At 48.2% G+C, this 27,490-nt stretch overlaps 2 protein-coding genes across 3 annotated transcripts in view; one reads left to right on the forward strand and one right to left on the reverse strand.

The window, feature by feature from the left end:
• Positions 1–1,909, forward strand: part of Rs1 (Dead-box helicase Rs1) — a 40,743-nt gene extending 38,834 nt beyond the window's left edge. The window contains exons 16-18 of the mRNA XM_065426146.1: positions 547–673; positions 1,344–1,434; positions 1,742–1,909. Of these exons, the coding sequence (XP_065282218.1) occupies positions 547–673; positions 1,344–1,434; positions 1,742–1,838 (315 nt within the window). The 3' untranslated portion in view covers positions 1,839–1,909. The remainder of the gene's footprint in view (positions 1–546; positions 674–1,343; positions 1,435–1,741) is intronic.
• A 10,363-nt stretch (positions 1,910–12,272) lies between these two features.
• The window catches only part of LOC135897508 (acetylcholinesterase-like), a 121,373-nt gene continuing 106,155 nt past the window's right edge, over positions 12,273–27,490 (reverse strand). For both annotated transcript variants that reach the window (XM_065426158.1, XM_065426154.1), the window contains exon 5: positions 12,273–26,488. In XM_065426158.1, the coding sequence (XP_065282230.1) occupies positions 26,256–26,488 (233 nt within the window). In that variant the 3' untranslated portion in view covers positions 12,273–26,255. The remainder of the gene's footprint in view (positions 26,489–27,490) is intronic.

Raw genomic sequence — 27,490 nt, forward strand, 5'->3', positions numbered from 1 at the left:
AAATGTCTAAACAACAACATGAACTTATTGAACCAGCTTTTTATTTTCAAAGGTGGTTAAAAAGGTCAAAATGTAGGTTAACCACAGTTACACTCACTCCTGTGAAAGCAGAAAGATTCAGCATTGCTGGAGGAGGGACTCTTACTTTCTTAAAGGCTGCTCAGATCGAAAAATTCTGCTTGCTAAATATCAACACGCTTTTGGAAGTAACTGCTGCAGATGTAAACACTGCCAAGGGTGAGCTCTGCGTTGCGTTATAAAAAATTAGGTCCTTAAAATTCGTTTGTCAGACCCTTTAAAGTTAGTCTACTGTACCTTTGTTGAGAGGGATTGAAAGAAACATGTTTCTAGTAGCCTCTGTTTGAATTGGGCATTTATAGGGTTATTCCTCTCCCTTCTTTATTTTCGTTTGATTTCATTCTTGCATCTGTAACAGTGTCATTGGCTCTGTAACAGTGTCTATTGGCTCATATTGCTTAGTTCTGCTGTGCTGCACAGCAGGCATTACAACTGCTCTTACTGCATTTTTGCTCCCATCTTCTGTAGGCTGAAGATCGTGTCTCGAGGGAATTAGAGAAAACAGCGCAATACCAGGCACGCCTGGCTAAGAGGGCGAAGAAACCCAAACGCACGCGGGTTATCACTGAAGATGATGGCACAAGAACGCATCCACGTGAGTGTGCCATAGTTTGTCTTGGAGTTTTAGGTCTTCACTAGCCCTTCTCAGGCATGTGTAGCACTGGCTTCTGTAACAGCTGTGTAGTGATACGGCATGCTAAGGCATGATCAATCACTTTGTCTATTTTGTTGACATGCTTGTGAAATAGTGTTTATCTCTTTCTATGCATAGGTCATCGATTTATACTCCTTGCTCTTCTTGACATGTTTCTCAAATAACATTGTGAATGTAACTACCACCGCAAAAAAAATTCAAGCACACTTATAAGAACCCTAAGCATTATGTGGCATTTGTTATTATTATAGTTCTGAATGTTGCAGTAAATAGACTGCTCAAAAACAAATTTAGAAAGAAAACAGATTTTCACTCATTTTACACCACCATCACTTAGAACGTCAATTAATGCATTTTCCCTTGGTTTTGCACTCGTGTGCAGCATGGGTGTAACATCGTAAAGTGATGTCTTCGTGGTAGGTACAACGATGGTTGAACTTGGGGGAGGGGACGCAAGGAAATGCACCGACGGAAAAGGCTGGACATTTTGTGTACTACTTTTAACGGCCAGGCAAAGATATTTTTAACCAGTGTTGTGATAACCCTTGAGATGGTGCAGTGCCACTTCTTGGCTCGAAATTTCATGTAACCTATGGATTTGTCGTTGCAGCGAAAGGGAAGAAAGGTGCCAAGAAACGCAAGGGCTTTGATGCTGAGCTTGTGGACACCAGCAGGAAGACTGTCAAGAAATTCCGTTATGGGTATGTAGCTAGAGGGACAACATGGAGGAGTCTTTGTGATAGAAACTTGCCTTGAGAAGATTCTTTCATAAGTGGTGGTGCAAACTGATTTGGAAGAATGAATTTGCCTGTGGCATCATGCTTTCATGATCGCTTATGAACAATTTTGGTGAGAAAATAAATTTTGTGGGGCTCTGGGCATAGGTATTAGCAGTAGCTTGCCTATATAATAGTGCATGCCCTGATTCACGTCGTAGTGATATTGTGCTGATATTGATAGAATGTTGCGGAACATTTTCTAATTTATTTACTTTTTTAAAAATCTTAGGCCTTCCTACCAGGAGAAAGTGCAGATGGGACTGGTCAAGAAGAACAAAGGTCCTGTCAAAAAGTTCAAGTCAAAGAGCCGGTACCGGAGAAAATGATTATGAGGCTTCAGAATTTGTCTACATTTGCAGCAATTATGTGAATAGTAAATGGACTTTTTACAGAGAAATCTGTGGGCACAGAGTGGTTTGATCAGAAGTGCAGAGAACAGCAGAACAGCAGTTATCGAACTAAAAAAGAAAAAATATTAACTTGGCTGCATGTCTGCATAGTTCACTGGAACTGATGTCAAGGTGAAATACTGCAATATACTATACAATGGCACTGTCACAGTAAAAAAGAAAGATATTTTCTTCGTACGTCGTTCAAATAGCAAGAAGGAATCTAAAATTGTTCCTCAAGTAGTATTCTTGCAAGGGAAGAATTATCTACCCTGTGCAAGGGAAACAAAGCAAATGATGGCAATTTGTCGAGCAACATGGCCATGTAGAACTGCGCCTGGTCAAGTTGGGGTCAATTTGGACAGTTTGTATGAAGGCCAGGAAAGAGTTCCTAGAATGGTGTGCGAATACACGGATATCAACGAACAGAATAGTGGACGTTAATTCGATTCGTGAATCGAATATACTTTTCGAATATTCGGTTTAACACCCGGAGCGGTTGATGCTTTAACGCGTGCAGTTTTTTCACGGCGCGGGGTCGCAGTCAGTACAAAGTTCGCCGGTCGGCAGTACCGGTCGAAACGGTAACGCGGAAAGAGGGAACAAGGAGAAAAGCAGCGCGAGTTTAGGAAAGCGTGTGCAAAATTATGGCGAATTAGCCACTGCAAAGCACACAGATCGCATCGGATACGCACGCGCGGACGCTCACAGACATTCGCGGAGTTCGGAGCTTCCTGCCCACATGCGCGTTTAAGCGCACAGACGAATTCGTCACGCATGCCCGCGGAACCGAACGCCGCTTCAACCAACGTTACTAGACCAGGTTCGGCTTCAACAGTCGTTAGTCCGGTCATTAGGCCTGGATCGACGTTACTCAATCGGTCGTGCATCGGTGATTAAATAGACAGTTTGGAGCCTAATCGGCGCAGATCTATTCGGGGCAGCTAAAAGCCGGAAAACCTTCCCCCAACGAGAGCGAGCGTATGGGACGGCAGAAACGTTGTTCACGGCCGCTACCTTCGCGAGACGCCGTGCAACAGCCTCTCGTTCCCGACGCCATTGGTAGAGGCACATTGATATTTTATCTCTAACTTTGAGCAACCCCTCGCAAGACTAGCTTGAGATTTACATGGCGGGCACGAAAGTCACGTGACTGTAGTGCGTTGACCGTCTGCGCGGACGGCGGATGTAGGTGGTGGGGGAGTGGTACATCGCGTGAACTTGCCGCACGTGGCCCTCCTAATTTCGGAACGTTTGACAGGTGGCAAACAACGCTGAATCCGACAATGGAAATGGCCCTTGTTTACCGTAGGCGCGACTGTGGATCGACCCGCGCAGCAACAGCGACGGCTATGCGCGAAGCGGTGAGTCACGTGACGCGCGGTAGGCACTCTCCTGTGTCGCGCACATTAGAGAGTTTTAGAATAGGAGGCTTAAAGAACTTTACGAGTGTTAGCGTTGTGGCACGCAGGAGTAAAGAGCTTTAGAATAGGCGTTTGTGTTTGCGGATAACATCTTGCGCTGACAGCGCCACTACGGCGTCAAAGAAAAGCTATTAGATATAAATAAAATATACAATTTTATGATAATTTTTACTTTCGCGTATTCGCATTTAATTACAATTTAGAGGTTATTATGTAAGCAGCAAACAATTAGTTGCGCTTAGCTTTCAGTAACCAACTTTACGTGCCTTCACCAGCCAAGCTAGCTAAGCCGTGTTAGGCCTACGAGCAATAACATGCACAATCAAATTTGGAGTCAGCGGCGTCTAATGAATCAATCTCCATAACACACGCTAGTTGAGAGAAACCGATAACCGCAGTCACTTTTCCTAACTTGCGAACTTCACGTGGTCCACGAAACAAACCCAGTTTGGTGCTAGGTTAAAGACGTCGCTTCGATGGGTGCCGCCATGTTTGTTTACGCAAACTCGAATTCGCGGCGACGGCGAAACTAGGCTCGACGAGGCTAGTAAAGCTTTTGCTTTAAAAAGTGGCGGCTGCTCAGCGCGACGATGACGAATTGCGCCACCTACAGGAAGCATCGACGTCGCTAGACTTGCAGTGGTTCCCTTTGCCAGGAATGGCATGTGTTTGTTGCGACACGTCTACCAGTAAGCCCCAGCCATTCGTGCCCGCTTGCATCTGTCATGAAGTATTCGGATCGCTACACGAGCTTTCACACCCAGGAATACGGATAACCCAAAACTTTTTCAAGGCACGTTTTGTATGGCCTGGCGTCAACCGTGACGCCCGACACTGGACTCGTGGGTGTCTTGCGTGCTAGCGCTCCAAGGTTCTGCGCCAGACTGTGACACCATTGGATGCGTTTCCAGGGCTAGATGCTCGATTAGACCACATACACATAGACGTCGTTTGGCCGTGGTCACCTTGCCAAGGCCAAACATGCGTGCTGACTTGTGTTGACCGTTTCACGCGTTGGGCGGAGGCTATTCCAGACATTACAGCCGAAACTGTTGCTCATGCTTTCGTCAGCCACTGGCTATGCCGCTTCGGCGTGCCGTCCTCCATCACGACGAACAGAGGAAGCCTATTTGTGTCCGCATTATTCGCTAGTCTGACAAAACTCATCGGTATTTCGCTGATCAGGACTGCAGCCTACCATCCGATGAGAAAAGGAATGGTTGAGAGATTCCACCGGCAATTGAAAGCAGCGCTCTGGAAGCATTGCCCATCGTGCTCTTGGGCATAGGCACGACATTCAAGACAGACATCGGCTGCAGCGCTGCGGAACTTGTTTACGGCACGACGCTACGTCTGCCCGGTGAGCTCTTCGCGTGTGGCCGACACCAAGCCCACATTCCTGCCGGCGACTACGCATCTCGCCTCCGTGACATCATAAAGGAGCTCCGACCTACACCTCCGCGACAGCCCACGGAAAGAACACATGAATAGCGTACTTGAGTCCTGTAGTCACGCATTTCTGCGAAACGATGCAGTACGACGACTGCTGCAAGCACCATACGATGGGCCATTCAAGGTTCTTCGTCATGGTCGGAAGAAGCTTACGATCGAAATGCACGGCCGCCGCGAAACGGTGTCATTGGATCGAGTGAAACCGGCATACATGGAAGTCGACCAGTCCGCGACAGCTACGTCTACTCCTTCGCCTGGAACCCGCAGATTGCGCCTCATACCACACCAGCGGATTCCAAGATGACAGACTGTACTCCCTCATGCGAGTGACGGCTACCACACACGCAGTAGCGGACGGACGAAGCCACCAAATCACCGCATTCTTTAGCCGCCCTGCGTTTCATTTCATTCGTGCTCTCACTAGGAGGAGGGTGGGTGCTGTGGTAAACTCGGGATGCACCGCAAGTCAGCCATGACGTTGCCAGCGCGACGCTCGAGAAAAAAGGAAACCAGCGTCCTGAGAAGGCGCCAGCAGTAAGAAAATAACGTCAGTTGTCATCGAGATACCGAGACACGCGCTGGTCTCTTCGTTCCGCGCGCGTAACTACAATTGGCGACCGCGCTTTTCACTGTGGCTGCTCGACTGACCGCACGTCTGGCCGCTCGAGGCACTTCGCCTGTATTCGCGGGCTTCGTTCATGGTCAGAAAAACACTTTTATGTAGCACGTATTGAGGAACAGAAAGCTGTATCTTAAGTTTTTCATGTAGCTCTACCATATGTGCATTGACATTTTTAATGTAGCTTTAATATTTGACAAGCTTATTAATTAGGACTAGTTATGTAATTATGTGGAATGAAAAAAAAATTATCTGAGTATCTCCAAGCGAATGCAAACCACATCAACTTGGTTCTGTCCAGCTACGTTGCATTTGCATATTTTTAAACTCTGGCTAAAGTTAGCTGGAACACCCTGCACACAAATCTGTCCCGATTTAATATTTCGCCAATGTCACCATGTTTACACTACACCCCTTTAAAGCAATGTACATTGCTGTAATATCAAACTTCTCTTGATCAACGAACACCACACGGTACTACGTGCATTTGTCGACATACTGTTCCCTTGCTACATTACCGTTAATGGCCTAGCTTTCCAGATAAATGAAAGCCGTTTTTCATTTACTAGCTCCTCAGTTGGCCGGACGTCTAATCATGAACCGTATTGCATAAATGTGTCAGTGTATATGTATTATTACCAAACGAACTCTGAACAAACATATTTCATGCTTCTTTGGAAATGAGAAAATATTCTATATTTGATTCGATGCTGGGTGGTTGTTTTTCTCGAATATGCGTGTTCGATTCGATTCGAAAATTTCACAATTCGAACACCCCTAGTGTAGGTTGATTTGGCGTTTCTCTTTGTCGTGCATTAGTTGACCTTTAATGCCATTAATTGGCTTCGAACTTAAGCTTCCTCGACTACGACTTTCCTATTCAAATACATGTAACACGCAGAAATGTTTTTTGTGAGACAACCGCTTGATCAATTTGAATGAATGTTTTTGCGTTTGAGAGCGAAAGTTAACTTCTAGCAACCTTAGAGCATATTTTAATTAAAGATATTGATTTCGTTTTTCCAAGAACTGACCAAATAGTTAATAAAATAGAAGCACGTAGTTTACAAATCCGTAACTTTGTACTATAAATACCTTTTTGCACACAAACTTTCTATTGTAAACAAGCTAAATTACTTACAGGAACATGTAATCAGAAGAAAAGGTGTTCGCAAATCACGTGATGAGCTTGTCTACACAAATACTCGTCGGCCGGCATTATTCATACCTCTAAAAGAAATGAATGGAACAAAAACAAGAAAGGGAGACGTGTTTGGCGATCCCCTCTTTTCTTTGTTTTCTGTACCTTTCTTTAACAAATAAATATATTTGCGGCAGAACCCATCTCACGATGACTGTCGGCGGTAATGTGTTAGCATTGAATTGATATACCGGCACAACGTATTGCTACCGTCGAAACGAGTTATGGATGAGGCGTCTGCTGCAGCGGGATTCCTCTTTTGAGCTTCCCTAACACTCGGCGCCATCTAGCGCCGCCGCCGCGAAGCCTGCGCGTGGCCTGTGAAATGTGTGTGAACGCTGAAAAACGCGTGATGCGGCAACAGGGCACCTCTCTCGCGCTTCTTTCTGGACACGCTGTGCCATCTAGTGAAAGCGCCAAGAACTCCGCGCGGTGCCCCCGAGACAAGAAGCCTTGCGTTCCGGTGCCTGCGAACGCAGAGAATTGTTCCCACGCTTGCCGCACATTTAGTGGCACATAGTCAGTGACCCAACCTGGCGAGAGGCTCATTGAAGAACGGCACATACTCAGTGTATTCGTGGCACAGCCTGCTAAAGCGTTGGCGTGAAAGGCGTTCACTGGAAAGCAGCACGCACCCAGTGTATTTTTGACGAAGCCTGCTAAAGCGTGTGGTTGCTGTGTTTGGGGAATCCTTGGGACGTGGGCTCGATTCCGTTCAGCGTCGGACAAATTTTAGGGATCTCTTGCGTTATTGTAGAGCGGCACATCCCCAGTGGAACACACCTAGTTACCTAATCCGGTATCAATGCCGTTCGTTGAAGAGTGGCACAAATCTACTGGCCCGCACATAATGACCCAAGTTGGCATCAAATAGTTTCTTCGAACAGCAGTACCTACCCAGTCCCGCATCCACAGTGACCCATGTCGGTGTGAAAAAGGTACCTTGAAGAGCGGCACGTGTGTTCAGATTGCCGCATACTCAGGGACCCAAGCTAATCCGTTGGTTGGGTTCGGATCCCGCCACCTCAGCACAGCAGCCCGATGCGCTACCCATTCAACCGCGGACTACCCAGTGACCCAGGTAGGCAGGAAAGCGGTTAGATATAAACGTACATAGATGCAATCATAGCTATATACTCGTACATAGATACACAGCCTCCGGTAAGTTCGTGAAGTAGCCTAAGAATGCTAACGCATTAAAAGAAGAGGCCAACGAAATGCCGACGCTAAAGAAGACAAGGGGAAGGATTAATAAACTTTTATTGAAACCCAGGAATTTCGCGTGATGGGTGGTGTCCACAGTAAAACACACGTTCTTGCTCCGATCCATCCGCCGATATTGCTGCCGTCGTCGCCCGGTCTACCAGCCGGAGTTGGTCCTCAGGTGGAGAGCTATATTTCCCACTGCTCGTAAGATAGATTAGGAAGTACGTCTAGGTTGGGATTTCGCTGACGGGTCCCTACCGCTTGCTAGAGCGTAGTGGGATCTCCACAGTGAGGGAACGAGGAAAAGTAGAGGTTAGGGAATATGGCGCGTACAGGCGAGTGGGCGTGGAAAAGCATTGCTCTGAAGCTGTCTCATGATCGCCTCCTGTTTTTTGGCGAATGAGTTGTGTGCAGATGGGTGCATTTTACGAGCTAGTCTGTAATGCTGGGTGATCAGTTAAGTCAAGATCGACGTTTTTAGTGGTTGAAATGATTCGATGAAGCCAATGTATATGTTGGTTACATCTCTGTTGTGCCCATTTCTGTCTTTATTTTTCCATGTTCGTTATTCGCCTATTTCGTACCTTATACATATAGTTTTTAACGCACAATTACGCCGGCCTTGTCTTCTTTAGGGTCGACACTTGGTTGACGCTTTCTTTCTGACCAGGAGGCCAGGTGGGCCGATCCCGGAGACTATTCATACTCTACCGCTATAGTCTATGGTAAAACAAGGTTATTTTCACCTATATTGGCGCTAATTACGCCCGTACTGGTAATTTACATACTCTGCGCCTAATTGTTTCATCGTGTTGGCACCGCTGAAACCACCTTCCGGACACCATTATGTTACGCGAGCCCATACGAGCCCATAAGCGAACTGGCTGAATTTCTCTAAAGTGTGCCATACGGCGGCTTTGCCTCACCAGGTGTATCTCTGCGGTGGTGCACCCTTTACAGGGGTATAGTGCAATGTGGTTAATGTTCGAGTACATCGGCCCTGATTGCGCGCATGCCGTTGATATTATCTGCTCTTTGACTAATTATCGTTTGCTTCGTTGGTAGTTCTATTTCGATAAATTTTAAGACTCGCTACGACGCTCTGGAAGGGCGAAGGGGCCGTTTTTTTTTTCGGGAAATAGCTACAACACGCTCAGATTCAACATATGCAAAAATCGTGTGAAGTCAGCTAAGACCTTGTCTTCAAGAAAGTACCAGTAGTAATGCGCACAGGCATGCTTCGGAAGAGCTATGATGCTTTTTATTATCTTGCTAGTCCTTATTGAGGATCGCGGGCATTTTGAGCATTTCTGTGCTCATCCTAGACCTGCTGGGCCTTTCGTCCTTGTCTTTTGTCCTGTTTTACTGGTTCCCACTATTCGCTCTTGCTACACAATTAGTTAAATACTAATTAGCCGGATTACCAACCATTCCATGAACGTAACTTAGATGGGCAAACGTTTTCTCAGTGCTGCAGTTACCGTTCACAATGAAGAGCGACGTAAGCGCTGCGTTTGCTTCCTATAACGAATTACCGCTGTTTACCGCCGTTTGCATGAATGCGACATGCGTTAAATGCGGTGGGCCGTTGCCGCATTCCCATAAACGTGGCTACTAAAAATGACACGCGCTTTCATTCACTCAAGGCTGGCCAGCGCTGAATATATTTATGCGTCGTTTTGCTTGAGTGTTAAGCGAAAAGAAGGTATATATACGGGCTGGTTACTTTATTGAGGTAGCACTTATATAGGAACTCCAGTCAAATTTCCACCATCGTCGTTGGCGTCGCCGTTATGTTTCGTATAAAGTCCAAGTGCGATAAGATCCCATCGCGTCCCGCGGGTCGTATGCTGTGGGTGAGAGGGCAAGTTTGCGAGGATGCGCCGAGAAAGATAGTGGCTTGATGCGCGCTTATTATTCGAGGTCACGTGATAAAGCGCGCGCAAGGCGGGAGCAGGTGAGTGCGCGTCTCTTCCTCTAGCCCGGTCGTGTGAAGCCTGCGCTTTGTCTTGGAGGTAATCACCGCCGGGTGCAAAGTTGGGGCGAGCTAAGATGGCTGATGACAGCATGTGTGAGCTGTCTTCGCGCGTGGCTAGGGCTGGTGCTCGCGTAATGTCAAGTTCTGGATACGCGTTCAACGGAGAGGCAGCAGGAGCATTCGCTCCCCAATGTTTGCGCTATTCATCACGCCAGTGTTGAGGCAGCGAGTTTACGCGGTATCGAGTGAGATCAGTTCATGTTTGTCTGTGCGCGTGTGACGACACGCTTGATAATTTACTTAGTAAGCAAATGTTTACTGCAGTTCATAAGACCGATAAGACTAGGAAGGAATTACTACACGCAGTCTTGCGATGTATCGCTATCGCTATCAGTGTTTCTACTTTCGGGTGCAACTACGGCTATATATATATATATATATATATATATATATATATATATATATATATATATATATATATATTACACGAGAGATCGAGATGCAGTTTGACAGTAAAGTTTTTAGCTAGTTACTTTACGGCACATATTGCAATTTATAAATTAGCCGATGAGTCTGCAAGGTATATCCAATTTGAGTGAATTCTGAGAATCGCACGGGTTTCACCCGTCGTGATTGCTTATTGGCTTTGGCGTATCACTGCTGAGCATGAAGTCGCGGATTGAAATACCGGCCATGGCGGCCGCATTTCGATGGGGACGAAATGCGAAAATACCCGCGTACATAGATTTAGGTGCACGTTCAAAAACACCAGGTGCTCAAAATTGTTCCGGAGTACCCCGCTACGGCGTGCTTCATAATCAGATGGTGGTTGTCGCACGTAAAACCGCATTTTTTTTGCATGGGTTTCGAGATAAGTGCCATCAATGTTGCGGTAAATATGCGCTTTTGTTCCACTTATTTTTTTATTTTTGCTTAGGTGAATTGCAATAGACGGGCCTAAAGGCCGGCGAGACAGTCGGGACAGGTGCTTCCCTTGGTCCGGTCTATTGCTCTTCAACTTAGTGTAATATGCATTACCAACTGGCCCAGGGTTGTGATCTTCTGTTGTTCCACTTACTTTTTTAAGAAGATGTGGTTTTATACACTGAAGCACAAAAGTAAGTGTAACGCCCATTTATTTCATCGCACTCTTTGGCCATGAAGATCTCATAATTGGTGTCATGCTGAACATTCGTTACAAGTGGATACGCCCTGCGAACTCATCAGCTATACAGTTTGTAAATTGCAATAAATGCCGCCAAGTAAGTTAGAAAGTGTATGAATTATATTTTTAATTAATCGATTATGCAATTCAATTTCTTGAGCAAGTAATATCCGCCTCTTTGAGCAACCTAGCTCAAGCACTAGAATTATGCCGTCTGCCACAGGCAATATTTAAAAAAATTGCGTATATTCTGAAAAAAATTAAAGAGAAGGAGCCGGTGTAACCGTATTAATATACAAGTATTAATAATAATGTGAAATACTGGACCACTCACTCACACGAGGTCGGCAGCATTCGTTAGTTTTGAACACCTGCATTTATTATTATCTTTTACGAAAGGCCAAACTTCAGCAAGAAATCGGGTTTTACCGGAAAACGGTGGTCCCTAACTATGTGTAACTTCCCGTTCTGATTTATGTTTACCTAAATGTAAGCGCCGGAGTTTGCGTTCGTCTGCAACGAGGCCGCCGTGGCGGGAAGTTCTGCCCGCGACATCGTGTTCAGCAGGAGAACGCCGCGTCCACTGAGCCACCGTAATTAGGGCCACTCGCGCCTTTGTATTTCTTATTGAAATCACGTGCGTTCCCTCTGAAAGGCTGCGCGAAGAACGGAATGAATATGTGAGGGCAGTGTCGGCTAGGCTATTATTCGCTTCCGTGAAGGCAGACGGTGCGTTGCGGTTGCATTAGAGTAGTGCAATTGCGACTTTCCTCGTGGCCAGCAGGAGCTGTTAGTAGTGACAGTTAAACTCGAGGGCTTAAAGACACACTCCAGTTCCTTAAGCGATGTTGGCTGAGGCATGGAGTGTTGGTCTATTGACCTGGGTTTTTGTGCCCAGTAGCTTCATGCTCTGAGGAGCCAGGGGCAACCTGAAAAAGGAACCGTGGGCTTATCACTCCGAAGGTGCGCTAGTTAGGGTCAGTTACCAAAGCCAACTCTTCGATGCGCTGTTTAAAGGGCGTGCTAGTAAGCATAATTCCAGAAAGGTGGTTGATGTTCTCGCTTAGGCGGCGTACGAGTAGATCAGCATTGTTTGTGAAAAGAAAGTACTTCGAGTGATCTTGCTGGTAAAAAAATAACTTGCTGAGGGCCCAATTGATGCACCCTTATAGTAAGGAAACGCGCGCGCACGCACGCTTAAACGCACGCGCTTGCATGCACATTCATTAACCTTGGGTTTAAAAGGCGCGAATGCGGCAAAAGTTTATTCGGCCGCAGCATCGTCGTCGTATGGACTGACGCTGCGACAGAAAGGAACAACACAAGTGTACTTGTTTCCTTTATTTCCGAGGAAAGGGCAGAGCGATGAAGGACTATTGTGCAGAAAAAAGAAAATATCAGGTAATGAAAAATATTAGTAATTCAAGGAAAGAGTCCATGGCGACATAGTCTTCGCCTCGACGTCGCCTTCAGGGACGCTGACATTTGTTGGAACAGGAAGCGCACACTCACACACTTTTTTGAGGAACACCGGTCCCGTTGTGCATGTTCAGGCTAATGTTACTTTGTTTCAGCGTTTGGACAACAGACAACCTTTGCTCAGAAATCCCCCGTGGCAAGCGTATATTTTTTTTCTCCTTCGGTGTCTGCCTTTCAACTGTACTTCAAGAGCCCCCTTTCGTCGTATTCGAGGGCGCAAACATCAAACGAGTGACTATTGACACAGACAAGCACATCTGCACTCACGCAAAACATAACTCAGTTTCAGGGCTTTTTTTCGACAGTGAACAGGGTTAGAATAACAACTGTTTCTAGAAGGCGCAGGCGACGAACTGTGCAGGAGTTGCACACTAAAGTGCACAACTTTGCCGGCAGAAAAAAAAAAAAAACTCGCGCGCAGACATGAGGAGCGAAAATTTCGGCGCTTGGCCCATGCAGATAGCGTGGAATCCCGTCGGAGACATTATGCAACCGCATCGTCAGCATACGAGGACGACCACAAACGGCGCTTGCTTTCCACAGACATCTTGCTCAAGGACTCAGACATTGGACCAAACAGCAATTGTACCACGCAGTCTTGATTACTTTGGAGAATGGATCCAAGTGGGGACGGGAGGGTGCGGGGAAGGCAGGCAGGCAGGCCTGCGCGCTACACAAATACCCATCGACGCCTCACGTGGACCAGCGTAACTGACCAGTGTCATTGACCAGCGTCATCAGACGGACTAGCGGTGCGTCCACCACTGAAGCCCGCCAATGTTAGACACGCCGAACGCGCCAAGCAAACAAGTCGAGCAAAATGTCCACGCAACTCTTTCTTGCGATCCTGTCTTTGTGCCTCTGTTCCCGTAGTTTGCGACGAGGGATGTTGGCGCTCTAAGAGCATCGTTCTCGCTCTTATTCCGCGGATCCGTTTGCACCAGACGTTTGAACGTCGCCGTGAAACCGGCGCCTAATAAATGCAACGTACATATCTGCTACGTCATGGGGAAGGAGAAACGCGATATGTGAAACGCACACGCAAAAAACAAGGAAAAGAAAGAATGTGCGTGAAAGGAGGTCCAGGCACAGGTGCTCACGTTTATACAAGACACGCGCACAAACCGGCAACAAGTTTCACCCGCGCAGGCAAAAGATACGCACACATCTACTACACACACGCAGGTGGTCCGTCTTTGTCGGGAAGCGACGACATGCACGGAGTACACGGGAAACTCGAAGGAGACGCGGGAAGAACGAGAACGAGTGTTTTGTCGCATGCTCTAAAAACAAGGCATTATTTCGCGCCGCAGCCTTCCGGAAACCCTAGTGTAGCTGCGGAGGTCTCTGTCCCGACTGCTTGTACGCACGGTTGAGTTGTTTCGCTACAAGCTTCAGGATCGCTGCAGCCGTCCCCGTTCCTTCGCCTCCGAAGGCTGCAGGTGCATATAATTGTCCGAGAGCGTTCTGACATGTTCCAGCGATAGACTCACGTCTGGCAGCGGTTGTTTCTGCGACTCCAACAGGGCGAAGCCCAGGAGCCCAGTTTCGTCAGGCAGGAACCGCGTGTTCCCAAAGGGGGCACCGTTATGTACGGTGGTTGCTCACCGGACGACACCGACCGAAGTACTGCCTGGCACGGCGTACTAATCGCAGCACGGAGAATTGGTATACGTTGCTAGCCCTATACGGCAACGTTGCTCACCGGGAGGTCTACGTGTGCAGAAGCTACAGTGCATATAGCAGTCAACAAGTGCGCACGATCGACCTTAGTCTACAGTAGGCTATATTAGCAGCAATCCTCTCCGAAGCAAACGCGACGGCTTTACTGCTCAGACGGAGGATTCTAACACGGCTTTTCGACGGGGGCGACAACCAGTAATAACTTGTTTTTTTCTCGAGGTGACCCGGCGGCCAGGGGTATAGATACATACATGTGCGACTCGCTAATAGGTGCGTGCCACTGGGTCGTCACGTGGCCTTGTAATGTTCTACGTGCATCGCTGATTGCTGCGCCGCGAACGCTCTCTTTTACACACTTTAATATCGAAGACGAAGAGCTGCCGTTTCAGTAAGGGTGCGCTGTGCTAACGCGCACTACGGTGACGAGGGACGCGTTTTACAAAGGCTTTCACAACCGGCAAAAACGACGGGACGATGGCAAAAGCGTTGCCGAGTCCTCGCAAAAGAGACCGTCACGTGAGGTCAGCACGCGCCCTTCGCGAAACGTTTTCGAACGCCAACTGACAATTTCTGCAGGCGGCGGACTCACCTGGACCCGATGGCCATCGCCATCGACGTCACTTGGTCATACCGCCACATTTAGAAGCGTCCCACCCGCCCATTATCGTTCTTAGTTCCGGCACCGCTTTGAAAATGTGCGTTTTCCTTGGGCAGGGCTATAGTTTCGAGACGTTGTTCTACCTTAAACGTGTGAAGCACTGCGCCCCTCGTCCCCGCGGCGCGAGTTTGCGAGTTTGAACCACTTACACACCCGATACCGCATTTCAAGTGCTTGCTACCCTCAGGCCAAGTAGGCAGATCGACGGGGAAAGGGTGTCGGGCGGTAGGGCGCTTTAATTTACAAAGGTTTACTTCGTTTCAGGAACTATGCGGTCTGGAAGTGTGGGCGCAGTATATATATATACATATACACTTGTGGACTCGTCGTGTGTGTGTGTGAGTGGAGGGGGGGCTCCGGCCGTGTCGTATACCTTGCAACACCGGTGCCGCGTCTTCCTACGTGGCCGTGTAAACTGCATATGGTCGAGTAAAAGCTTTCACGAACATCGCGAAGAGAAAAAGAGCGAAGAAAATAAAGATCCGTATACGCTTCGAAAGAGTAATAAAAGGCAAGAAGGGCGCGCCTGCCGTCCACCGCTCGCTCCACTCATCTCGCACAGCGACGACGGAGACGGCCGTAAAAGAGCACGCTGATGAATCGGTGTGTACAAAAGATAGAGAGAGTGAATTCAACGATTGTCTTCGCTTTTTTTTTTTGCTTTAAGCCGTTCTTTTCGAACACGCTCACCGTGTAGATAGCAGGAGAAGGTCAGGTATGAACGCGTACCGTTTGATTCCTCAATCCAGCGCCAGCTCTGCTCAAATCGCCGCTTTCTTTTCAACGCGACCAAAGTGACGCGTCACTGTACGCACTCAACGGAGTAAGAAAGCCGACGCACAGTCAACACTGCGAGCTCGTTGGTACACCGACGAGAGGAGGCGCTTGCCAAACAGCCTCGCGTCGCCTGTACGACGCGACTTGACGCGACGTGACGCGATGTGACGCGATGCGACACAACTCGACACGACAGATGTCGGCGCCAAGTGCCGCGAGAGTCGAGTTAGGCGAGTGACATTGTCATGGTATGGTGCCTCTGTGCAATAAGTCACATGGCGCCTACACACGCAGACTACGAGGCCACTGACGGGATCGCTGAAAAAAATGCACCTTCCGTTCGCCGAGGCGAATCTTTAACGCGCAGCGACGCACGACGACAAAGTGCAAAACAACATTTTGCAAGCATTTGTGATGGAACACGTTGTGGCATTAGTGTATGCTATGTGCCGCTATATTGTTAGCGCTCGGCAACATGTTCGTGACACCTCAGGTCAACACATGCTAGATAGCGCGAGGCGTGCCCGAACTGAGCAATGACGTCACATGCGAAGGCAGGGAGCCCATCAAAAAGGGAGAGGTGGGTGATGCTTAAGCGATCGTCTTTAATTTGCGATGTTAAGTTATGCTTAACGTCTGCACTGGTCCGTGAAGCTGCTTGTATGAAACCCCCTTCTGTCTCATATGTGCCTCCGAGATGTCTAGTCACAGAAAGTATTATAAGCGATAGCAATGTGGCGCTCAGTGTTTTGGTTCGCGTCATTTTCGCCCGATGCCTCTCGTGTGTAATATCTCTAACCGCGGAAAAAGAAATAAAGAAAAGTGGGAAAAAATGCAAAAGTGTGAACCAGAAATCTTGGAGGCAAGGAAACCGTATTCTTACAAGCCACAACACCGGTGCGGAGCTAAAAACGGAAGCTTCACGCGCATATTATTTGCACGTTGTTAGTGCGAGTTCGTCACTGTGTACCTGAACCGCGGCGATCGATGGCACGTACACCATATTGCGAAGGAGCAAAGGCTGCTTTTGCAAGTTCTTTCAGTGACAGTTTTATGCTTTTTTTTTTCAGAAAGCAGGTTTCTCAGGGGGCTCATCGCCTGCGCGCGTGACGTCATGGTCACAGAGTACATGCCTTTTGTTAACACGTGTTGTTAAGATTCCGAACGCGGAACCACTGCATTCAAACGTCGCGAGAAATAAAACGAGGCGCTCCAAGCACAGAGGGGACCGTTGAGCGACGATCTGTCACACGAAAAGGCATACGTGCAACCAAGGGCGAAAAAGAAAAACGATGATCGCTTCATGGACAGCAGCAGACAGAACAGCAAGCGAGCACCCTGATCTGGCTGATTAAAGTTACTTAGACGGCGCGTCGAGTCGTGAAAGGTGCGCATGCGCACATGGCAACGGCAAGGGGAGAGCGTTAGCCTGGCCATTCTGTGTGACGTCATATCCCACGCCAACAGCGACTTGGGTTTACTTAAGAGACGTCCTGCCTCTTGCTTGCTTTTCAGTTTTCTCTTTTGCAACGTTTCCCCTTAAAGCGATGTTGAAAGATGACGGTCTAAGGATCTTTGTCTCTAACCAGCTTTGGGGTGCTCATTAAGCTAATGCCGTTATCCCTATCACTGCAAACGAGTCGTACACGATACGACAGTCTTGCTGCGCTTAGCTTTTGAGCGCTGTCTAGATAGGAGTGCGCACGCCGGTACGATCAGGATTCTGCTGGCGCTGTTCGCACGTGTCCACGACATACTCGAAGATCAAAGATCGCTTTGCTCGTTCCTTACTTGGGTGTACCGCTTCAAGTAAGCTTCGCAAACACAAAACTAACTATCAGTGGAGAAATGCTATCGCTGTGGCAGAAAAGAATGTAATAATAAAGCAGCGGCGAGACTTTGCTTCTTAAACTTTGACGAAGGGCCTCTGGACGTCGCAGGTTTCAGCGGCAAGTCATATCTCAGTCGAGCCGGCAGTGGGTTTTTGGTCGGCTGTGAAGCCAGAGTGGGTGCGGCCGCGGTTTAGTCGTGCTGCTGCCTTTCTATTTTTTTTTTATGAGAGCCTCAAGTTTAGCCGCCTGTGTGACGACTGGGAACCTGTTTGGTTTGGGAGGAGAACCCTGAACCCTTTGAAAGAAAGGGCGACGCTTGGTACAGAGTTAATGCGATTGTCTCGGAGCAACTATATAGATCCACAAGTGTGCGTAAATAGTAGCGTTGCTATAATAGCTCGTACGTGTTTATTTATACTTTCATATAGTATTTATATTTATATATAATATATATTTATATATATATATATATATACTTCTATGTACAACGAGTAAGATATGTCCCTCGAAATGCACCGTGTGCTTGCCCCCTTCCCCCTCCACCCATAAGTAAGCAAAAAAAAATTATACGGATGCGACAACGTGTATAGTGTACAACAGCAAAGCTACCTTAGCGTTCCTTTCATTGGACTTTCTCTCCTTCCTCCGGGAATGCCCCGGAGTTTGTTCTTTCTGTTTTTTGTTGCCTCCCCACGTAACTCCGATAATGGAAAGTGTATTACTAACAACACTTCTCACGTACAATTAGGGACGCATGATGCCAAAACTGAAAAAAAAAGCAAAGCATCAAAATGGAAAACCTTGTGCCTGATGAGAAATTTCGCTCACGTCATGTGCCACACAGTTCTGTGCAGAGAAACACCGATAGCGCGCTTATATATGAAATTCACTGAATAAGTTCAGTACTTAGGCGTTTTGATGTTTGAATTGACCTGTTCGCATTCCACGTATCTACAATATCAACTTATGGCAGCCTCAGGCAGGCGCTGCACGTTCCTTGTAAGCCTGATAAGCTCACCCTTTGTGAAATTCCCGGATTGACTCGATAAATGAGCGGCTTCGGGCCTCGACAGCATGTTTGATTGATTGATATGTCGTGTTTAATGGCGCACCGGCATGTTTCTCTTCGTATCATAAAGTTAATAAGAAAACTCATAATGCAAGTAAACTTTGTTGAATGGAGATTAAAGCAAAATGTTCATGACGCTCTGTTCGAATCTTGGAACGCTACGTTGACTTTCTAAGCGATTTTTTGTGATGTCACTTGGCATTCATCGACTTAACTGACGTCACTGTGACGTCAGCTAAGCGTTCGGCAAAGAAAAACTCCATATATTAAAAAGAACACACAGAAGGCTTGTTGACTAAAATAAAGAACAATATCCGTCAAGTAATAGCGAAATTCGCGTCACCGTAGAAAGAAGTCATCGGATCCAGAGCTTCATGAAGTGTGGGCTCCTGTTGCGATTCTTTTATGTATATATATAGAAAAAAAACAGCAATTCCTTTTTTTAGCTGTGGAGTTAACGAAGGGTGATGCCCAATTTAGCGCTTTCACCTTCGCACCAATTGAAAATTTGCCTCGGTCAACAGCGTGGGGACCATTCTTTATAGAAGCACATGCTTTGTCAAGGTTTGAGACTAAGAAGGAAACAAAAAATCATGAAAACAAAATCTTTACAGCTGCTTGGCGCGCTACCACGTAATGAGAATGACATCTGAGATCACCAGGGAGCATCTCACAAACTTTTGTGAGCCTCCACAATTAAGGTATGCGACACACTTTCCCAGCGTGTAACACTATGACCGACAAACTACCTACACATGGTGCACCGACGCTTCTTCTGCGAGTAGCCAAACGAACGATTCGAGAATGGCCGCGTAACCGCTGTGTCGGCGACTGCATTAAAAAAAAACCATTACACGCCCGGAGAGAAACAACGCTGACACGACACGCAGCACATGTGCGTGCATATTCATTTCTTTCTCTCGCCTTTTCACCGCGCGCTACTCAACAGCACTTCCCCCTAGCGGGAACCGCGAGAACTTCGCATAAGGACTTTGTCCGACTCGCGTGAAGTCGAGGGGGAGAGATCGCATAAGCGGAGCATCGAACCCCCAGACAGTGGCCAGAAACATAACTACAAAAGAAGCGGGCCTCGACTTGGCCGCATTTCTTTCTACGCCAATACATGCACACACTAGGCTTCCTACACAAGCACACCGCGCATGCGCACACGAGGCAGGAACGCGAAGACGAAAAGAGCTTCGCGCTCGGACGCCAGAGAGAGAGAGAGGGAGAGAGAAGAGAGGGAGAAGACTGACAGGGCTTGGAGGCCAGTGTCACTGCGGGGAACAAACACGTTGCCCTGTACGAGATATGAAGGTATAGTCCTACCGACAACTGCCCGGCTTTATATAAGGTGCCTCCTCCTCCTGGTAAGGCTGGCAGGTAATAACGTTCCCACGACGAGAGAGACAGGGAGGATATGCGGCGGCGCGGTCACTTGGGGGGGCTCGACTCGGTAAGTACGGTACGTGGAAAACCCCTGGCTGCCGCAGGAAGGGGGAATCACCCTTCCTGCACTGGCAGCGCTTTAGGCGGGGCCGAAGAGGAGTCGCGTCGAGGCCTACGGTCTACTTGGTATGTGTACGTATATGCATACGCGGGAGATTTTGGAATCGTGTAGAAATGCGTTTGGTGGAACCTTTCTGCGAGCAGTGTGAGTGGCTGCGCAGATAAGCGGGGACCTTGAGCGCGCGTTGCCTTGCATATGTCTTCGCGTCACCGGTAAGCTCCTTCAGGCTCGTAAGACCCGTCCAATAGAAATCGGCAGTCAGTTAAGGCCTAGGCAAAATACCCTAAAGGAAGTTTCTAACTGCTTCTCTCACTCTACGGTGCCGATTGTTTGATGATAAATGCGTAGCTACAGTAAGCGCTGACACTTCTACGTAAGAGCTTGCGGTCGACGTAGTCAACGTACAACGTTGCCAACTTCCTGTCGCCGCTCTTCTGTCTGTCTGTTTCAAGCTACGGTGACGAAGAACTGCGAACCGACTAGGCCTAAAAACGAGTGATATCGAGGTGATAGCGGGTTTTAGCGCACCACAATTAGAGAAAACGTTCGTACGCTGTAGCTTCCTTGAACCGTGGTTAATTAAAAGAAATGCCTTTGTTGCTTTCCCCTCTTTCTGAATTCCATCTCATTCGTTCAGCACTGCAGCATCACGTTAAATTTATTACGCCATGCCGCCTGTTGAAGAACCGCCGCGGAAAATTCATCCTCCCTTGGCAACGGCGGTCTCTTTCTCAGTCAGAGTGGGTAAAAAATCGCGTGGAACTTTTCTGGGACAGTCGACTAATGGGTTCGCATGCAAGGAAGAGAGAGAAATAAAACACCGAGAAGGCTCCTTCTGTGTTCCAGCCAAGGCATTTGAGGAGCTTCCTTGACAAACTTTAATATGAACAATGTCGACGATGGGAACCAGAAAGTGCGTAAAGAATGAACGTCAGGAATCGCTTAGGAATATCAAAAGAAAGGTGCACGTTGCCCTTTTCTCGAGAAAGAAGGAATAGCGCGGTCGCAAGCATGACAGTGCAGCCATTTATCCTCCGCCTGCGGGTATCCTTCGCTTCGTTGCACGTCCAAATGAGATTTTTTTTTCTCGAGCTCGGACTGTTTGCAGACGATGAAAAATTGTGTTCCGTCTTTCTCTCGTCGCTCTCTTGTAAATTAGGCGTGCTCGGCGAATCTGTTCGGGCTGTCGGCAGGTGTCTGCTCTCGCGAAGTCTTCCACACTTATAAATGAAGAAAAAAAAAAAGTTTTCACCCGGCACCTCGTTACGTCTTCCAGAACTTGCGAATGCACGCTGGAACGAATAATTGGCCACTTCGTTCCTACTGTAACTTGTTTTGTTTTTTTCATTCTTGATTTTCTTTGTTTCGAAGTGAAAGGCGGAAGAGCCAAGTTTCACGCCTTTGACGGCGAAGAGAGGTCGAACGGTAACAGCGGATCACCGTGGCGCTGATTGTGGCCTCAGCGACTGCTTTTTCATCCTGGAGTATAAGAACCAACTTCCAACAGATATGCGACCAACGCTGTCGCAGGTTTCTTAACGAATCTCCCAGCGCGACGTGAAAGCATCAACTGCCGACCGAAGCTTACTCCTAGTACCTGTTTGAACAAATCTCGAGCCCTTAGCGTAGTACTTAAGAGTTGCACGTGGGTTCAGCCCGAAGTCTAATACTTTAGCTTGCACTGTCCTCTTCTCTGTGCGTTGTTTTTCGCGCCTTTCTATATCCACGAAATCCGCATATTTCTTTCGTCGTATGCTTTGGCATCTCTTATACCTTTTTTTTGTACATTGTTCACCATCCCGTCCGTATCTGTTCGCGTCCTTTATATTTGCTTTGCCTCTCATCTGGGAACTTAAAAGCAGTCAGAACGCTGGTGATAAGAACCTTCAAAGCTACTTGCGCGCTTGCTTCTGGGACAGTCGACTAATGGGTTCGCATGCAAGGAAGAGAGAGAAATAAAACACCGAGAAGGCACTCGTACACTTTCTGTTCAGTGCGAAACTTCCATAGATTCCCAAGAGGCCGGTTGCGAAAGCTGTCCAACTAAGGCCTTGAACGAGGAAACAGCGGACGCCTGCTTTGAGTGGAAGTTCGCGAAACATAGAAATACGAGTGCGAAGAGATGTAATTGTCCAAGCGCTGACTGCGATGAGAGCGAGTGGGATGGCACTTGTTGACGGCGTTGGTGTTTCTGCGTGTCGCGCAGAGAAGTGGAAAACGAAGTGCCTCCTTCCACCGTTCACTTAGAACAAAGAACGATCCAGACGGTGACAACGACTCGACCTTTTCATTCTTTTCTTTTTTAAAATATTTTTGCTTTAACGTAAGCAGGAAACGGACAGATCAAGTATTTACCGAAAAAGTATACCACAGGGAGGTACGGCCAAACGAATATCTTTCGGGCCGAGGAAATCTTTATGGAGTGCGCTACGTATAAACCTAGGCTGCAAGACCACTAGAGATCCGGGGAGTTCCTGAGTGTCCTTGTGTGTGTGTGTTTTTTATAGTTTTCGTGCCAGAAATGCCGCACTGCGGTTCATTCCCGCAATCGCGCGCCGTGTTGGCTTCCCAGCCCACGTGATCGGGAGGCACATCTGTTGACGACACGGGCTTTTTCCGCTTTTGTTGACTGCGAACTTTATCTGGCTCCTGTTTTGAGCGCTGTTGAGGAGCGAAGACCTCAGGGAGCAGGAGAGATCAACTATTCGCATTTTCCCTTACTTTTTGCTGGATTTCATGGCAGCAACTGAACTGAAGTTGAAGACTATAGGGGAACCGGGAGTAACGAGGGGGCTCGTCCGAGGAAATGTATGAAAAAAAAGGAAACTATAAGCAACAAAGGATTCCTTCAGCGGTGGCTCCCGCGAGACGTATTGTTATATAACTTCTAGTAAGCTCAGTGCACAAGAGAGGCGTGTTTCGACCGGACAGTCCAGAAGGCGTCCACTGACGAGCCGAGGCGAGGACGTGGCGAACGTGTTTAGATGGCATTTTTTTTGAAGGCGATGTGCTGTGAAATATCAGTGGGCCGGTCACCTCGGGAGAAACGGGAGCAGCGCAGTTGTCGATGAATTTGAGGAAACTGCAAGAGCCGACGCCGTTGTACAGCGGCATTCCATTTTTCAGGACATTCCAGTTTTCATGGTTACAAATTTTCATTGTCTTTTTCAGCATTTAAATCACCCATTTAATATACACCACCACCCCATATTTTTTTTTCTTTTGCACGCACTAATCTGTATCGTTTTTCACCACTACTTTTGACGATATACCACTGGAATAAGCTACCTAAGGGCATTGTATCAGTCATTGATCATGATGTTTTTATTAACTAGTTGACTTTTCCTAAATTTGTAATTATTTCTACGTTCAGTGCATGGTGCGTATCTATTTTCTTGCAGTATATAATTATGTCACTGCATCTTACTAATGCTGTTTTCTGTTTCACCTTTATTACTGTAACTGATTCTTCCCATATGTAATGCCCGAATGAGCCTTTAGGTTACATAAATAAATCAGTAAACACCTTTCAAACGCTACCGCGCAAACGTGGAATACCTGAGTGTACGCGTGACAAAAGAGCTCAGATGTCGTTTCGGCTTCATGCCTTCGGTGTTTCCGGTGCCACGGTGCACAAGACGGGACTAGAGGCTTCGCTGGCGACGGGCTACGCCCGTAATGATTTGCAATGACTTTCAAATGTCGAGACACTATAGACCGGGCAACGTTACTCTTCCACCTGTACGCGTGCCAGTTGCCAAGGGATTAGTTTACAACGAAACCAACGGTATAGCGCGAGGCCATAACACTTGGGGTACATCGAAGCGAACGCGTGCCCAGGTCCCAGCTTAAAGGCTCGCCTCTCCCTGCCGCCTCCATTTCAGCGGCTTCGTTTCCCGCCTCACTTCTTGGGTGAATGGCATAGGAGAGAACCCGTCCGGCGAACAGTGGAAGAAGTTTGAACAACTCGCGGTGAGCGCACAACGCAGGCCACCGAGCGAGTTTTACGGCGAGCTTGGGAGCATGCATAGACACCGCGGGGACGCCGGCGGACGCGTCAGACCTTGGAGAACACGAAACGGAAACCAACGAGAGAGAGAGAGAGAGAGAGAGGGAGAGAGAGAGAGAGAGAAACTTGAGGGCGCACGTACGTCACATTCTCAGTGTAAACAACAGCACACGAACACCACCCTAAAGAAGCAAGCTGAGCGCTGCTTGCTGAAATCGACAAGAAGTTCTCTCGCCAAGTGCTTCGCGAACAGCCAAGCGTGAGAGACGGCTGTTGTGGAAACTTCTCTCGCTTCCACCCCGTTATCACCGTTAGCAAACCGCCCTGCTTGTTTGGTCACCGACGTTCCTTCCCATGTCGGGTGTTTCGCAAATCTCTTCAGTATGGTACGGTAATTCCGCCATACCTGCCGTGGTTGTTTAGTGGCTATGGTGTCGGGCTGCTAAGCACGAGGTCGCGGGATCGAATCCCGGCCACGGCGGCCGCATTTCCATGGGGGCGAAAACACCCGTGTACTTAGGTTTAGGTGCACGTTAAAGAACCTAGGGTGGTCCAAATTTCCGTGGTCGGAAATCTACGGCGTGCCTCATATTCAGATCGTTGTTTTGGCACGCAAAACCCAATATTCTTTTTTTAAATTTGGCCATATTGTTGAATTCGCAATTGTGTCTGCTCCGGTTGGCCTAGAGGGCTGCTACACCCTCTCTGATTGGCTCAATGCACGGCCATCGCAGACTTCAACACTGTGGCGGAATTTTACGGTGCACACACTAGCACCGCCGGACACCACAGAATGAGAGCAGTCGGTAAACATGCGGCGTGGCTGTTTAAAAAACCATGGACTGATGGTCACGGTAAGATGCGGGCGAGGGTGGGGTTTCCACAAATGCAGGGGCGGTCGGAACGTGACCAGAAGTCTCCGCAAGCTGCGAGCGCCACATTGTAGCGCCTGCTCTTGCAGGTGGGCGTGACGCACGTGCGGCTAGCCGTTAGCAAATAACAATGTCAACAGAAAACCTCGGTAAACTAAATGCCATCGGCCATGCGTAGATACCGGGGGCGTTGCATCAACTTGGGAGAGCTCCTCGCTGCCAGTATAGCCGCAAGTTGGAGGCATACTCGCCAAGAACAGCAAACTTTGACGCAGTTTGTCTTCGTAAATCCAATGCGGTGGTACTTGCTGAAGCGGCAACAACACCTATACTACAGGTCCAGTTAGTCACTGATTCTTGGTTCCGGCAGGACCACTTTTCAGGTAACTACAGCTGAAGCATGCCTCGACAGACCCAGCACGGCGACAGCGCTTGGGTCAGTTTTGATTTTTGGGTTAGACCAGTACGTCGGTGTAGAATCGCCTAATCTACATTCTTAATGTATACGTATACTAAAGTTGGCGGAGCCTAAAAAGTGCGTTCTTGGTTGCATGTCGTTACAAAGCTTACCGTAAAAGCAACGAGAATCCAGGAACACGTTTGACATAAACAAACAAACGACGAGGCTCAATACGCGATGCAGCCTGAACGGAAGCTTCTCGGAACTTAGCTAAGCATGTTGTTCGCGGTGAGGCGACGGGGAGTCTGACTCCAATAGTTTTCGGGAGACTAGACGAACGATCTGTCGACAGACCGATATAGGTTTACGCGAACCCACGGTGAAAAGGAAAAGTATCTTGTCCGCGTCTGTCAAGGCGTTCCTCAGCCACGATTTGTGAATATACTTTGCGGCTCAGGTAACCATAATTAGAAAAAAAAAGAACAAGCACGTAGGGTACAGAACGTTCAGCGGCGTAAGCCACACGCATTTAAAGCTAGTCCAAAGCGAAGCCGACTGCGACCCATCTGACGGTCAGTCGACTCCTCTGCGTGTACGTGGCTCCGTCGTGCGCCGTGCTGGCCGTCAAGGGCAACGAAGTGAACGCTGGCTGGGCCGCAGCGAGGTTACCTGCGGCCAACCCGCGCAAGGATCTCGCAAAGTGACGTTCTGCCGGAAAGGAAAACAAACAAACAAAAAAAGTAAGATAGAAGGAAGAAGAAGGAGAAGGAGAAGGAAAGGTCCACGCATTGCCGGGAGACGCTCGGGCACCGCCACACGGTACAGAACACCACCTCTGCACTTCGCTTCTTCTTTCCCACATCGTGTCGGTGGGCGCGCCTCCAAAGCGGCGCCGACGTGTCCCGGAAGGACCGCGACACCGACGACACCCCGGGATTTGTTTTGTCCGCCGTGGCACCACGCGCGGCGGCGAGCAGATGATGTCCGTGGGGGCGTCACGCCCTCCCCGCGAGTATACAGTTAGCACCATATCCTACGGCGAGGGAACAGGGTCGACGTCGCCGCCGCCGCCACCGCCAGGCTCGCGTCTGCCGCCGCCAACGGCAGGGGCAGCAGGGACAGCAGCAGCGGCGGGAGCTGGTGCAGCGTCGTGGGCAGTGTCAGCAGCAGCAGCAGCAGCGCCCAGCCGGAGACGGGGCCCCGCGCTGGGGAGGCGCCGGCCGTGCAGGTGGCCGACATGTTGGGCTGGTTCTCTGCGCAGACGAGGAAGGCGGGAAAACGTCGTCAGCCGGGGTCGCACCGTTTGACGTCGTACGACGAAACGCAAGCGCAACAAAAGATATAGTCGGAAGGATGACATTTCCCTTCCATGAAGCTTCTTCCACTTGGCAAGCTTCCGAAAAACTGATTTGGCAAAGAAAGACTTGAAAAAAAAAGTAACATAACAGAATTAAATAGCGTCCCCAGTTCCTGCCAAGAGAAGTATACGCTGCCGCTGAAGGGCTCGTAGTTCTATAAACTTATTAAGGCGAAACGTTTAGATCTCTTATGTTTCAAGGTCACGTTGTGAGGTACAGAAAATATCACCTGACCCAAGGAAGGCCAGAAGCGAACCAAAGCATGTCAGCCGCGTATAAGAGGTGAGTCATGATTAGCAGAGTTAATTAATGATTGATTGGATTAAGATGGACGAGAGTGGATTAAGATATATTAAGCCGATTGAAGTGGATGAATGAGGATTAAGGTGGATTAGGGTGATTTAAGGTGCAATAGGGCGGATTAAGGTGTACTAGGGTGAATTAGCGTGAATAAAATGTATTTGCGTGGATTAAGGTAGATTAAGGTCAATTAAGGTGAACGAATGTAGATTAAGGTGGATTGTAGTAGACTTCACAAGGATTTCGCCTTCGCCTCTCTTAAGTGATAGCTAAGGACAGCTGTGAATTTTTCAATAGATAGCTGCACTCAACTGGGAATAAATGTACCACAATCTAACTCTGCCATTGTTTGAAATGGCGGAACGCGCCCAATGCTGCATGGAATGACATAAGGGACAAAGAAAGAAGAACGCTTCCATTCTCTTTTCTCCTGTGTTTCTTCCTTGACAGAATATTTTGTCTACACGTGCGCTGATTCTCTATCTCCCTCAGAGATATATCTCTGTCCCATTCAGTTGCGCACGAATTTGCGGTCACATGGAGTCTCTCTTTAACACTCTTTAACTGAACATCGAACCCGTGATGCACGATTTGCGC

The sequence above is a fragment of the Dermacentor albipictus genome, chromosome 1 (genome assembly GCF_038994185.2).
Source record: "Dermacentor albipictus isolate Rhodes 1998 colony chromosome 1, USDA_Dalb.pri_finalv2, whole genome shotgun sequence".
Classification (NCBI taxonomy): Eukaryota; Metazoa; Arthropoda; class Arachnida; order Ixodida; family Ixodidae; genus Dermacentor; species Dermacentor albipictus.